The sequence below is a fragment of the Platalea leucorodia genome (genome assembly GCF_965183815.1).
Source record: "Platalea leucorodia genome assembly, chromosome: 1".
NCBI lineage: Eukaryota > Metazoa > Chordata > Aves > Pelecaniformes > Threskiornithidae > Platalea > Platalea leucorodia.
In genome coordinates this window covers 129392960-129407142 of record NC_138823.1, presented here as the reverse complement: position 1 = coordinate 129407142, position 14183 = coordinate 129392960, and the positions used below count along the sequence as shown (strand labels likewise).

At 42.9% G+C, this 14183-nt stretch overlaps 1 protein-coding gene across 1 annotated transcript in view; it reads right to left on the bottom strand.

Annotated features, from left to right (window-relative positions):
- RFTN1 (raftlin, lipid raft linker 1) overlaps positions 1 to 14183 on the bottom strand; it is a 104832-nt gene that overhangs the window by 28819 nt on the left and 61830 nt on the right. Inside the window, exon 5 of the mRNA XM_082309545.1 lies at positions 1549 to 1972. Within this exon, the coding sequence (XP_082165671.1) occupies positions 1549 to 1972 (424 nt within the window). The remainder of the gene's footprint in view (positions 1 to 1548; positions 1973 to 14183) is intronic.

Sequence of the window (14183 nt, the reverse complement as noted above, 5' to 3'; positions counted from 1 at the left end):
GATTTCCACTTTTCAGTATGGAGAAGAATAGCATCAAAAAGTTTATTAAACTTGCTAGGTTAACTCTCTCAAAGACAGTGTATATAAAAAGAGAAAGAACTGGTCTGCTTAGACTTGGAGATAACTAATTGAGAACTATAAAACTAAGAGAGGTTTTATAATGTGTAAGATTCCAGTGTAAACCAGAACAAATTTTTCAAATAATAGCTATGCTTTGACCACATCTGGCTGCCCCCTTGCCCAATAAAAATTGAAGAAAGTATGGTGAAAGGTTGCTAGAGTGTGACTCAAATCTGATGGCAAGAAGCTAATTACACCAAAATGCAACGGAAACCAAGACAATAGTCCAAGGAGGGTACAATGCTGTCATTCTCAGTCCTACATACAAAATCCCCAAAGGGGTAGGATTGTTTGACCGCATCTATGTAAGAGAAAAAGAACAGGGATAAATTAAAGTCAAGGACAGTACCAGCTGAAAGGAATGTAGATGGAATTTCCTTACGTAGATTTGTAGCTTGTAAGGAAAGTAAGCAAAGTGGTAAGAGAAATGAGTATACACACCGTTTTCTAGGATTTAAGCAAATATAGGAAAGAAGTATATTTGGAAGAACTGGAAATGGGGCAAGAATATTTTTTTCTGATGACTTTTCATTTTCTGAATTACTCTGGCCTACACCCTACTTTGAAGTACAATTCTTGTTAATGAAGTAACTTCTGAGCAACAAACACCTTAAGGAGGGTACTTTGAGACCTCATCTGAGACTTTTGGTTTTTGATGGCATAAAATGACATTTAAAAGTGGAAAGCACACCTAAGGAGAAATATGTCAAAGAAATGAAAGAAAGAAAACTGGTATATGAAGAATAATCTTACAAAAAAATGAGAATTGGAAGGCAAATTATTAGGAGCTCCATTAGCAAGAGGACCTTTATTATGAACTGGCAAACATGAGCCATTAACAAAAATAACTGCTGCTTTCCAGTAATTACAATTCAGACTGTTGCACTGACCCCAGCCTGACTATAGGATACCAGGAGACTTCAGAGTCCAGACCACATATATTCCTGATGTGGTTTAATTTCAGCTATCTGTTCACCTGCTACAAAGGGGCTAACTACGATAAGGCTTTGTGACTCACTCCTCCTATTGCTGCAAAACCTTGTCAAGCAGATTAGCAGGGCTTTTCATTCAAATGGACAAAAAGGATACAAAGATCAAGAGCTCTCAGGGTATCGCAACAAATACAGAAACGAACCAATTCAGCTGAACAGCAGACAAAAATAAGTCTTTACACTCAGGCATACAAACAGGCCATAACGAAGTTGCACCCGTTTATATCATCTCTTCATTTGCCATCTGACTTAGCTTAGCCGTCGTGAACTGTGTAACCATGTTGAAATCAGGTTAAGTGGCTCATTTGGTGCATCTTTTCTTCACTATTACAGTGGTAAGGCACCCCCCGCATCCCCACCCCCCAAAGGAGCTGGGAACATAATTGAGGCAATTTTAACTTGGCTTTTACATATGAGAGGTCACTACAATACTTACTGCCAGTAAGTGGTTTTAAGCATCGTGTTGGCGTTTCGTTCTCTGCAAGTCCGTTTGGCTTGTCTGCTGCTTCTCTTACACTTGGGTTCTCATGTTGAAACTGTTCTTCGTTTCGCTTCGCAGACTTGAGATTCAGCTCTTCAGTAGCCTGCCCTTCACCTCTCCAGCCCTCCCTGGATGTGACACATTGGTCAGCACTTTCCTCACTTGGTGCTGGAGTACTGCATCCGTTAATGCCATCTATTTTCTCGCCATCCGGTGAAGCATGATCCTTGGGGTAATTTGAAACATTTTTATCATCTCTTGATTGCACAGTGTTGTTACTGGCGGGTGTCAGGGAAGCGCTGACAAGACAGTTCTTTTGGGAATGGTACTGAGGTATAATTCCAACAAATTTCAAGCCTTGACTTGCAGCATCTTGAATCTACGATTCAAAGATTAGATTTTTAACTGTCAAGCTGTCTTAGCTAAATAAAAATACAGAAAATAGCACCCTTCAAGGCAGCTAGCATGTCATTTTGCTTCTTTTGTCCACTACCACAAGAAATTGTCATGTTACATTTACATTAAAAATTTCATTCTAGAGAAGCAGGATGAAAAGTTCCCTAAACCGTCTGAAATAATGTGAAAGTGGAGGGAAAAAAGGGGGGGCGGGAGAGAGAAAGAGAGAGAGAGAGAGAGAAAGAGTGCGCCTACATATTTCTTCACAAGGGATAAAGCATCTGTTTGAAACCTTTATTTATGCTAAATTATGAGAAGTCAGATTACTCACACAAAGTTTTAGTATCAACCTTATGAAGTCAGGGACTTAAAATTACATCTTCTGCTGTATTAGCTGTGTGATTATGACATTTATGCAAGGGAGTTTATTAATTCTCTCTGTTACATGCACCATTATAACAACAGTTGTTGTTTGTCCTATTTTGGATTGAAACACAAATGGCAAACTTTCACATAATGAGTACATAAAAGCAAAGCTATTTTAATGTATCACTTTTGGGAAGATACAGAACTCAGAATAGAAAAAGGCATCGACGATGAGCTAAGAAGAGAGACTTCTTAAGAAGTCGTCTTCTAAGAAGAGAGAAGACAGATGAGCTAAGAAGAAGAATGGAAACTAAGGGGCACTATTATTAATCCTGTACACTTTAGGTAAAGGAGGAAAATGAAGGAATCAAATCACAAAAGATCCTAAGAAAAAAGCATTGGGCTAGTAGTAATGACAATTAGATAAAGCCAGAATTAACTAAGGAAGGTTTGAGACGAAGCAGAAACAGAAATCTCTTTCAGGCAGACTAAGCACTACGGATGCACCTTCCATTCCAGTCACCAGCCTCACACTCCTCAAACCCAGGAGAAGCGGCAGCGAGAGCCAGACTTCTGTGAAAAACATGAGTGTCTGCTGATTTATTTACCAAAATCACCCACCGAAAAGGAAAGGTTTCCATGTAATGTACACTCTTCATATAATAAAGTCTAAACATGTATAAATATTTCAAAAATAAATGCCTTGAGAATGGAGAAATAATTTCACTTTCTCTGCATACCATGTAATTCCAGACAGTTAAAGCGTCTTAATTATTCTCCGAGGCTCAATTTAGTATGAACTTACGTGAAACAGTTCAGGCGTTTTTTTTCCCCAATAGCAAGTAAATAGGAAGAATTTGGTACAACTTTTTTTTTTCTTTTTTAAATTTAATAGGAAGCTCATTTCTGCATCTTCCCTACCCAGAATTTTTTTTTTTTTTTTTTTAAATGAATCATCTGCTTCCTGGTAACGTGTTGCTGTTCTGAACACACAAATCTACAGATGATACCTGATCAACAACAAGAACTTCCTCTTTCAAACCACTATTATATTTTCCATCTTAAATTAACCCTCGATTTCATGATCACAGGAACTTAAACAGAGCTCTCCAGTAAACAAGGCAACGGTCTTCACAGGTGTTTAGCCTGGTGAACATGAGATGCTGACTTAACTAAAGCTCATTGCTAAAAAGGACAATAACCTCCAAATAAAAATGCTACTAGCAGTATCCTGATGTTGTGGTTTAACCGGGCAGGCAGCTGAACACCCCATGCCGTTCGCTTACTCCCCCCGCCCCAGTGGAATGGGAGAGAGAATCGGGGAAAAGGGTAAAATTCATGGGTTGAGATAAAGACAATTTAATAGGACAGAAAATGAAGGGGGGGGAAAAATATGAGGAGGAGGAGGATGATAAAAGAATATACAAAATAAGTGAATCACAATGCAATTGGTCAACACCTGGTGACCAATGCCCAGCCAGTTCCCAAGCAGCGGTCGCTGCCCCCCGGCCAACTCCCCCCAGTTTATATGCCGAACATGACGTCATATGGTACGGAATAGCCCTTGGGCCAGTCGGGGTCAGCTGTCCTGGCTGTGCCCCCTCCCAGCTTCTCGCTGGCAGGGCAGGGGAAGCCGAAAAGTCCTTGACTAGCATAAGCACTACTTAGCAACAACTACAACATCTGTGTGGTATCAACATTATTCTCATACTAAATCCAAACCCCAGCACTATACCAGCTCCTAGGAAGAAAACTAACTCTATCCCAGCCAAAACCAGGACACCTGATCAAATGAATATCTGCCTAGAAAGAAAGTTAGCATGTAACTAGCTTGCTCAGAAAGGTTTAAGTGAATGTCAATGATAGATGCATTCGTAATATGCTTAATGGTCCTGACTCCCTGCTGTAACTTTGTAAACACTTTTTTATACAGTTAACGATACGAAAATTAACTCTATCCCAGCCAAAACCAGGACAATATCCACCCCTTATTCAATACCATCTACGTCATGCCCAGGTCCCACACTTTTCAATACATGCCAATTAATCACCACCACCTTTCCTGTCTTTTGATATATACACACAGGTATCATTCCCTTAGTCTATGGGCCATGCCTATACAATGTTCATTGAGTTCATTTAGTCCATGACTTTGGGGTCCATCTGTCATAACAGTCCTTCAGGGCAGGAGAGATGGTGTGTGGTGGTGGACTGTTGCAAGCTGAAGCCAGTTCTGGTTCCATTATCGCTGCGCTTGTCCGCTTCTATCATCGCTGCACTTTGCTCAGTTTCATCAAAGTTCATCCTTCATTAATCTAGGTGATTCTTACAGTAATACCATTGATATGGCACATAGCAACCACAGAAGGGATGATAGACTGTATTGTATATCAATTAACATCATACAATTTAATTCATTGGCCATTCTCACCCAAAATCAAATCCCCTTGAGATACACATCGGAATTCCCCATCCTCCCGCATCACCCACCAAGTATACCCAGGTCCTTGAGCAAAAGCAATCCCACGGATGGGTTTGCCTTTGCCCGAGGCAGGAATAACCCAGACTGTCTTCCCCAGCGTATTTTTGACGTGCACTACAGGGACTTTATCCCCTTCTACAGTACATAAAAGTTTTGACTGGGCAGGGCCAGCTCTATTGGCAGATCCTCTACTGTTGACTAACCAGGTGGCTTTTGCTAAATGTGTATCCCAGTGTTTGAACATCCCACCACCTGTTGCTCTCAGTGTAGTCTTTAACAGTCCACTGTATCATTTGATTTTCCCAGAGGCTGGTGCACAATACGGGATGTGATATACCTACTCAATGCCATGCTCTTTGGCCCAGGTGTCTATGAGGTTGTTTTGGAAATGAGTCCTGTTGTCTGACTCAATTCTTTCTGGGGTGCCATGTCACCATAGGACTTGCTTTTCAAGGCCCAGGATAGTGTTCCTGGAGGTGGCACGGGATATGTTTCCAGCCATCCAGTGGTTGCTTCCACCATGGTGAGCACATAGCACTTGCCTTGGCAGGTTTGTGGGCGTGCAATATAATCAATCTGCCAGGCCTCCCCATATTTTATTTCAGCCATTGTCCTCCACACCAGAGAGGCTTTAACCCCTTGGCTTGCTGGATTGCAGCACATGTTTTGCATTCACGGAAAACCTGTGCAATAGTGTCCATGGTCAAGTCCACCCCTTGATCACAAGCCCATCTATATGTTGCATCACTTCCTTGATGGCCTGAGGCGTCATGGGCCCACTGAGCTCTAAATAATTCACCCTTACGTTGCCAGTCCAGATCCACCTGAGCCATTTCAGTATTACCAGCCTGATTCACCTGCTGGTTGTTTTGATGTTCTTCAGTGGCCCGACTCTTGGGTACGTGATCATTTATGTGATGTACTTTTATAACCAGGTTCTCTACCCAGGAAGCAATATCTTGCCACAATGTGGCAGCCCAGATGGGTTTGCCTCTGTGCTGCCAGTTCTTCTGCTTTCATTGCTGCAACCACCGCCACAAGGCATTTGCCACCATCCATGAGTCAGTACAGAAATAAAGCACTGGCCATTTTTCTCGTTCAGCAATATCTAAAGCCAGCTGGATGGCTTTCACCTCTGCAAACTGACTCGATACACCTTCTCCTTCAGCAGTTTCTGCGACTTGTACAGGACTCCACAGAGCAGCCTTCCACCTCCGATGGTTTCCCACAAGATGACAGGATCCATCAGCGAACAGGGCATATTGCTTCTCATTTGCTGGTAGTTTATTATACAGTGGGGCCTCCTCAGCACACATCACCTCCTCCTCTGGCGATATTCCTACATCTTTGCCTTCTGGCCAGTCCATAATCAATTCCAAGATTCCCGGGTGACTGGGGTTTCCTATTTGAGCCCATTGTGTGGTCAGCATGACCCACTTACTCCATGTAGCATCAGTTGCAGGCTGTGTACAGGGACTCTCCCTTTGAACATCCAGCCCAGCACCGGCAGTCAGGGTGCCAAGAGGAGCTGTGCTTCAGTACCAACCCCTTCCAAAGCAGTTCGAACCCCTTCATATGCTGCCAATATCTTTTTCAGTAGGAGTATAGCGGGCTTCGGATCCTCTGTATCCCCGACTCCAAAACCCTAGGGGTCAACCTTGAGTCTCCCCTGTTGGTTTCTGCCAGAGGCTCCAGGTAGGGCCATTCTCCCCGGCTGCGGTGTAGAGCGCATTTTTTACATCTTGTCCTGCCTGGACTGGCCCAAGGGCTACTGCATGAACTATCTCCTCTTTAATTTGTTCAAAGGTTTGTCGTTGCTCAGGGCCCCATTTGAAATCGTTCTTCTTCCGGGTCACTTGATAGAGAGGGCTTACAATCAGGCTGTAATTTGGAATATGCATTCTGCAAAAACCCACAATGCCTAAGAAAGCTTGTGTTTCCTTTTTGCTGGTTGGTGGAGACATGGCTGTTGTTTTGTTGATCACATCCATTGGGATCTGACTACCTCCATCTTGCCATTTTATTCCGAAAAACTGGATCTCCTGTGCAGGTCCCTTGACCTTACTTTGGTTTATGGTAAAACCAGCTTTCAGGAGGATTTGGACTATTTTCTTCCCTTTCTCAAAAGACTCTTCTGCTGTGTTGCCCCACACGATGATGTCATCAATGTATTGCAGGTGTTCGGAGCCCTACCCTGTTCCAGTGCCGTCTGGATCGGACCATGACAAATGGTGGGGCTGTGTTTCCACCCCTGGGGCAGTCGATTCCAGGTGTATTGGATGCCTCTCCAAGTGAAAGCAAACTGTGGCCTGCACTCCACTGCCAAAGGGATTGAGAAAAACGCATTAGCGATATCAATTTTGGCATACCACTTAGCTGCCTTTGACTCCCAATTCATATTGAATTTTTAGCATGTTCAGCATGCCAGCACTCAGCGGTCGTGTGACTTCATTCAGACCGCGATAGTCTACTGTTAGTCTCCACTCTCCATTAGACTTTCACACTGGCCATACCGGACTGTTAGGGGTGAGCAAGTCTTGCTGATCACTCCTTGGCTCTCCAGTCAACGAATCAGCTTATGGATGGGAATCAGGGAGTCTCATTTGGTGCAATATTGCTGCCGGTGCACCGTTGTGGTAGTGATTGGCACCTGTTGTTCTTTGACCCTCAGCAACCCCACAACAGAAGGGTCTTTCGAGAGACCAGGCAGGGTAGACAGCTGTTTAATTTCCTCTGTCTCCAAGGCAGCTGTGCCAAAAGCCCACCAGTACCCCTTTGGGACCTTGAAATACCCTCTTCCTGAAGTAGTCTATGCCACGGATGCACGGAGCCTCTGGGCCAGTCACAATGGGGTGCTTTTGCCACTCATTCCCAGTTAGGCTCACTTCAGCCTCCAATAGTCAGCTGTTGGGATCCTCCTGTCACTCCAGAAATACAGGTGGGTTCTGCCCCTTCATAGCTTGATGGCATGAGGGTACACTATGCACTGGTGTCCACTAGACCCTTATACTCCTGGGGGTCTGACATGCCAGGCCATCAAATCCACACAGTCCAGTAAACCCGGTTGTCCCTTTCCTCCACCTGGCTGGAGGCAGGGCCCCTCTAGTCCTGGTCATAGTATTCGTTACTTGCTTCTTGTAAATGCAAATCAAAAGTCCCTTTATTAAGACTGGAAGTAAAATCAGCCCTTCTACTCTGTCTGGGGAACTGCTCACTGGAAACTGGAGCAGCAACTTTCCTGGAAGACCTCCCTTTTGTGATTGTTTTTCCTTGCAACTCACGTACCCGTGCCTCTAGGGTTGAGGTAGATTTTGCATCCCACCTCCTCGTGTCCTCTCTGTGGTCACACAGGGAAAACCACAGGGTGGCCCATGGTGTGTACCTACTATATCCTCTCTCTCAAGCAGAGAAACGCTTACTCCTAATAGCTGAGATACTGGTCCATACAGGTGGGGAGTAGGGCATATCTTCTTTGAGTTGCTGGACTTCACGGGACAGTTTTTCCACAGCCAAGGTGCAGGCCCATAGGGAGGAAGAGAGACTGTCTTTGTATTGCCAGAGCTGGCCAGCCAATTCATCCACCATTTGTTCCTCTCCGTCCTTCCAGGTCATTAGTGCCAATGAGTTTGCATAGGATGATGGTGCGCTCCGTACAAACTTCCGCCACATGGGTTGTGTGCACTCGACTTCATCTGGATCTTTGGATAACTGCTCATTGTTCAGGTCATCATAAATCACCTCCAGCATGACTAATTCCCTCAGGTACTGGATACCTCTCTCCATGGTGGTCCACTTGCCTGGATGACATAAACACCTTCCTTGAAGGGACACCTTTCCTTCACGCCTGACCGGAGTCGCCTCCAGAGACTGAGGGCTTGTGCCCCTTTTCCAATTGCTTTGTCAATGCCCCCTTCCCTAGAAAGGGATCCCAGCTGCTTGGCTTCCCTACCCTCTAATTCCAGGCTACCGGCTCCGTTATCCCAGCATTGGAGCAGCCAGGTGATGACGTGCTTGCCTGGATGATGGCTGAAATCTTTTTGCATATCTTGCAGCTCACTCAGGGACAGGGATCGGGTGGTTACCATCTCATTTATGGGTTCCGCCTCTTCCTCCTCCTGTTCTCATGATGGCCCTGGTTCATCTTCATCACTTACTAAACGAGCTGACTTTCTTGTGTATAGGGGCAACTGATACTGGCACGGGTTGGTTCTCAGGTTCAGCCGCAGTGCCTGATGCCAGGGTTGGAGTAGCCGCAGTGTCGGTTGCGGGGGCTGGAGTACCCGCAGTGCCCGTCACAGGGGTAGATCTCTGGATGGTACTCTTAAATAGTTGGTTAGCCCTAAACAAGACCTGAACCACATTCAGGAGAAATAGCAATCGGACCGTGCTGGTTTGAACATCCCAAGGATATTATATTCAAGAGCTGTTGTAACTAGCCTTAAGGAGAAAGGGAAGGTGAAGGAGCGGGGGGAAGTGTCTTCCTCTGTCTCCGCCATAGACTGGTTCTCCGAGGAGAAAAGGTAGAGTGTTATTATTGATATTTTCTGAGAGGTGGCTCCCGAGGTACGGAGATGATGGCAATGCCAAGTATAAATACCAGATTACTCTCACGACCAGTAATTTTAACGTATCATAAGCCAGTGCTACACAATGCAGCAAAATGACAACCTTGATCCAGCTCCCAGGGGTGATAAACAGCACAACAGGGAACATATACTGCAGGTAAGGTATTACATAACTCGGCCCTGAGAGCAAGCACGACAATTCTGACAGCAAATAAATCAACACCGTGACCAGCGACTATTAAACCAATATAATGAATGCTTGTAACAAATTTGCCTTAACACGGTCAGATCTGTCATTGTTTCAACCCTCTGTGCCCCACGCTGAGCGCCAAATGGACTATTGTTTATCTCAGCAGGCAGCTAAACACCACACTGCCATTTGCTCATCCCTCCCACCCCACTGAGATGGGGGACAGAATCGGGGAAAAAAAAGTAAAATTTGTGGGTTGACATAAAGACAGCTTAATAGGACACAAAGGAAGGGAAAATAACAACAACAACAATAATAATAAAAGAATATACAAAATAAGTGATGCACAATGCTATTGGTCAACACCTGGTGACCAATGCCCAGCCAGTTCCCAAGCAGCGGTCGCTGCCCCCCGGCCAACTCCCCCCAGTTTATATGCCGAACATGACGTCATATGGTACGGAATAGCCCTTGGGCCAGTCGGGGTCAGCTGTCCTGGCTGTGCCCCCTCCCAGCTTCTCGCTGGCAGGGCAGGGGAAGCCGAAAAGTCCTTGACTAGCATAAGCACTACTTAGCAACAACTACAACATCTGTGTGGTATCAACATTATTCTCATACTAAATCCAAACCCCAGCACTATACCAGCTCCTAGGAAGAAAACTAACTCTATCCCAGCCAAAACCAGGACACCTGATCAAATGAATATCTGCCTAGAAAGAAAGTTAGCATGTAACTAGCTTGCTCAGAAAGGTTTAAGTGAATGTCAATGATAGATGCATTCGTAATATGCTTAATGGTCCTGACTCCCTGCTGTAACTTTGCAAACACTTTTTTATACAGTCAACGATAGAGCTACAAATTCAGTTCATGTCTTATTGCTAATCTACAGAAACATGACTACATTTGTTTAGTAGGTTGCAGGGCAGGTAATTATAGAAATTTAAGTAGTATGCAACTGTTAAAGAGTTTGAGGATAGTACATATGTAGTAATTTTATTGGTCCTGGTCAATAACGACCGCTTGTAAATCTATACCAGACTCTCCCACGTTGTGATTTGGATGAGAGCATCTTTTACAGCTATTGTAGCAATGTTTTACAGCCTTGGCTCACTCAAAAAAAACATGTTTGTTCTAAGGTATACCTGATGCTGAGGTTTTTCTTCTGAGGCTCTTGTTCTTACAATGGAAATAAGAGGAACTAAAGACTTAACGATAGCCTAAGCCATATTAGCTTCATAGTTTAGCAGAAAGACTGGGAAAAGACTGTATCTTCAAGGCCCTTTCCCAAAAAGTTAATCAGTAGTATACAGAATACAAAATCTTATTTAAACCTATACTTCAATTTTTCCCAATTCCATAAGGGAGAACCAAGCATCTCATTATTTTCAATAAAGCCAATTTAGCAGGAAATGTTATATCAACAGTGCAACGTAAGCTGCAGAACAGCAAAGGGATGTATCAGCAGACACAAACAGTCTTTCCGTCCAACTTTTCACAAAACCATGAAAAGGCTAGCTCTCATCATAAATAAAGTATAAAGCCTGAACATTTTCAAGCTACAAAGACAATTTGATTTTTTCAGCATCCTGTTGACAGCTTAAATCGTACAAAACTTTAGTTGCCTTCACATCCAGAATGAATTATGCTATCCAGTATGCATTCACATTTCCTGTTTCCTGTATTTGAAATATTGAATATTTGAATTATAAAAAACACAAACCCAGACTTAAGCAAGCCCAAACCTCAGTACCCAGACAGGTCATGCTCAGGAGGTACCCAGGGCAGAAGGGCTGTTTCTACCAGCCACCTGCAGTTTTTGGACCCTTTGAGGCACCCTGCGCTGGTACACACAGACAGATATGTCTGCTCCAGCCGTTTGGGAAAATATCTTAGCAGATGCTGTGCTGGGAATCAGTAAGCGGGCAACACCATGGGAGAAAGCAGGGGTAAAGCTCAACTGAATGGGAAGAACACGATGCTACTCTGACAGGATCACCCAGGACATATTCCAGATCAGAAAAATACTACAATTACTTGTCTTTATGTGCCAGTTTAGAGTACTAACAAAGAGTACTAACAAAGGTCCTTGTCATGCTACGTTGTACGACTAAATGAGAGGAAAAAGCATAAAAAGCAGAACAACTGCATCTCCACCACTTACCACATCAGAAAAAAAGCTAGATTAAAAATGCCCTTACATTAGGTGAGCCATACTAATTTCAATTGTTTTACTGACCTTTTTTGTATTTTAAATATGCTACATACTTGCTCTTTACATCTTGGGAAATTTTTAAAAGGGAAATTCCAACAAAATTTAAAATAAAATAAAAAAAATTCTTTGGTTCTTTCCCCAGATAGGAACAGAAACATTTTTGATGCCTCATAAAGTGCTGCTTGGATGATATTAACCACAAATACAAGAACAGGTCTCCATCACAAAAGACGTTATTGTTCAACAACAAAAGCAGAACTTAACTCATTTATTTCAATCTGGATAAACCCCCAAGTGGGTATATCCAAATTCATTTATAACTGGCTTGCAACAAATTGGATTTACGCCAGTTTAAAAATAGAACCTGCTTAAAGGAGTGAAAATTCATGTGTACAGAGGGCCGAGGCAGTTAAAGAATTTAATGTCATCCCTATAATTTGCTTGATTAGAAACCTGGCATTTTCCCTGAGGGGAAAAAAATGACAGATTTAGCATTTGCTATCTGTGAAATAAATATCAAATCTCCCACTAACTCTAGCAGGAATAGGAACAAGCACCGCGTCTAACCCCGATGTCACTACCTTAATTGAATTTTAGCTGGGGCACTTGTGTTAACATTTCTTAACATTTGTGAAGTGTTATTGTTTATTTCAGAACTGACTGACTGCTATTTTTATATCACATTTGGAAAAAAGGAATCAGCAGCAGCACAAAGCGGCGTCACTAAATATCATGCTGATGTAGCAAATTTATGTCCCATCTTTTTAAATACTTCTGGTTCTCTTGAAGGCTCCCTACCTAATTAGAAAATGGCTGACAGTCTAATTTAAAGATCTGTAAAACCACACCTGGCAACAGTATGGCTGAATGATGCAATCCTCTTTTCTGGAAACTACTTGTTTTTAAACTATAGGCCTCACAGCCATGAAAGAAGTGCAGAGATTCCAGGTTTGAAAGCTCATTTTGGACAGCCACATACAGGTTTTCTTTTCAAACCTATTTAGAATAAATACACTTGGCAAGTTCATTGCACAGTCCACGTATTGTTTGTGATTCTGCATTTCTCGTTGCATTATCAGCTCCGTAATAATCTCCTATTCATAGCAAGCATGATGGTACTACTTATAAATACAAAAGCTCAAGGATATACATCCCATGCTGAACAGAATCATACACTTTTGTCAGCCTTGGTAATTGCTTACAGGGAGATTCTGTACATTTCTCCCATGGGATGGCACACAGCAAATCAAACACTTCCCACAAGCTCAGGACAGTATTCCACCCACATCAATAAACATGGGAAATAATGCACAACAATTTAATGAGGACGTCTCTCTTGGATAAGGATTTTCAAACAAATTATTTAATAAGACAAGTGTTAGGAATTTCTCTTGACTCTTATATGGCAGGAGCTGGACATTGTTGGGATGCATCCAGACGAAAAGCAGTTTTACTAATGTCATCGGGGCACTACAGTTTATAGCAGTCCTAAATGGTCTCAAAGCTTACACTTCCTGATGGTCTGGAAAAAAACCACCTTCAAAACCTAGGCATTAGGACTGAACATTTCATTAACAGGTTTGCTATACGGTCCATGATATAACAAGGTACTGAAACAAAGTTTTAACAACCCAGTAAAGGGGACTGCTGCTAATACAAAAACAAACACCAGAAACAATTTACAAAGAGCACACATAGCAAAAATGCGCTTGGAGAAAGGACAACATTCTCTAGTAGCAATGAGCTGATTTTTCGATGGTCAGATGCATTTAGTTAGCTCCGCAGTGAACTAAAGGAAAGACCGCGACTTAGTCCTACTGATGGCCAAACATATGGCCTTTGAAACAATAGCTGGTTAATTTTGCTCAGAGCTATTTAAACCAAGCATGAACTGTCTTAGCCAATAAAAGAAATGCTTGTCTGTCTGTCTGTCTATTTGGTTGTTCTTTTTAAAAGAACAATGTTGGAGGCATTAGATCTCATAATGCGCACCAGAAACAAGATCACTGTATTTTTCTACCTTCTTTTAAAGATTCAAGCAAATCTCCTTTGAAAACAGACATAGGACCAGGGATCTTCATGCAAAGAACATGACCTTGTGGTCTGAGGAGAGCGCTATGTACTGCATGCCAGGAGCTGGAACTGGAAAAGGATGTTCGAGACTACAGTCTTCCAACTGTGTCCTCCTTCATTAATATTTAGTAGTACATGTTTCATCACAAATACTGCACATCCCCCTTCTAGCTTCTTCATTTCTGAAAACAGATGTTTAAAATGAAGACAGGCTTCTAGTTTGCCTCTGATATCTTCTGTAGGTCTCACATGCTCCTTCCTGAGACGACAGCAATAGTCATCAGGAGTTTACTGCTTATTTTAAAA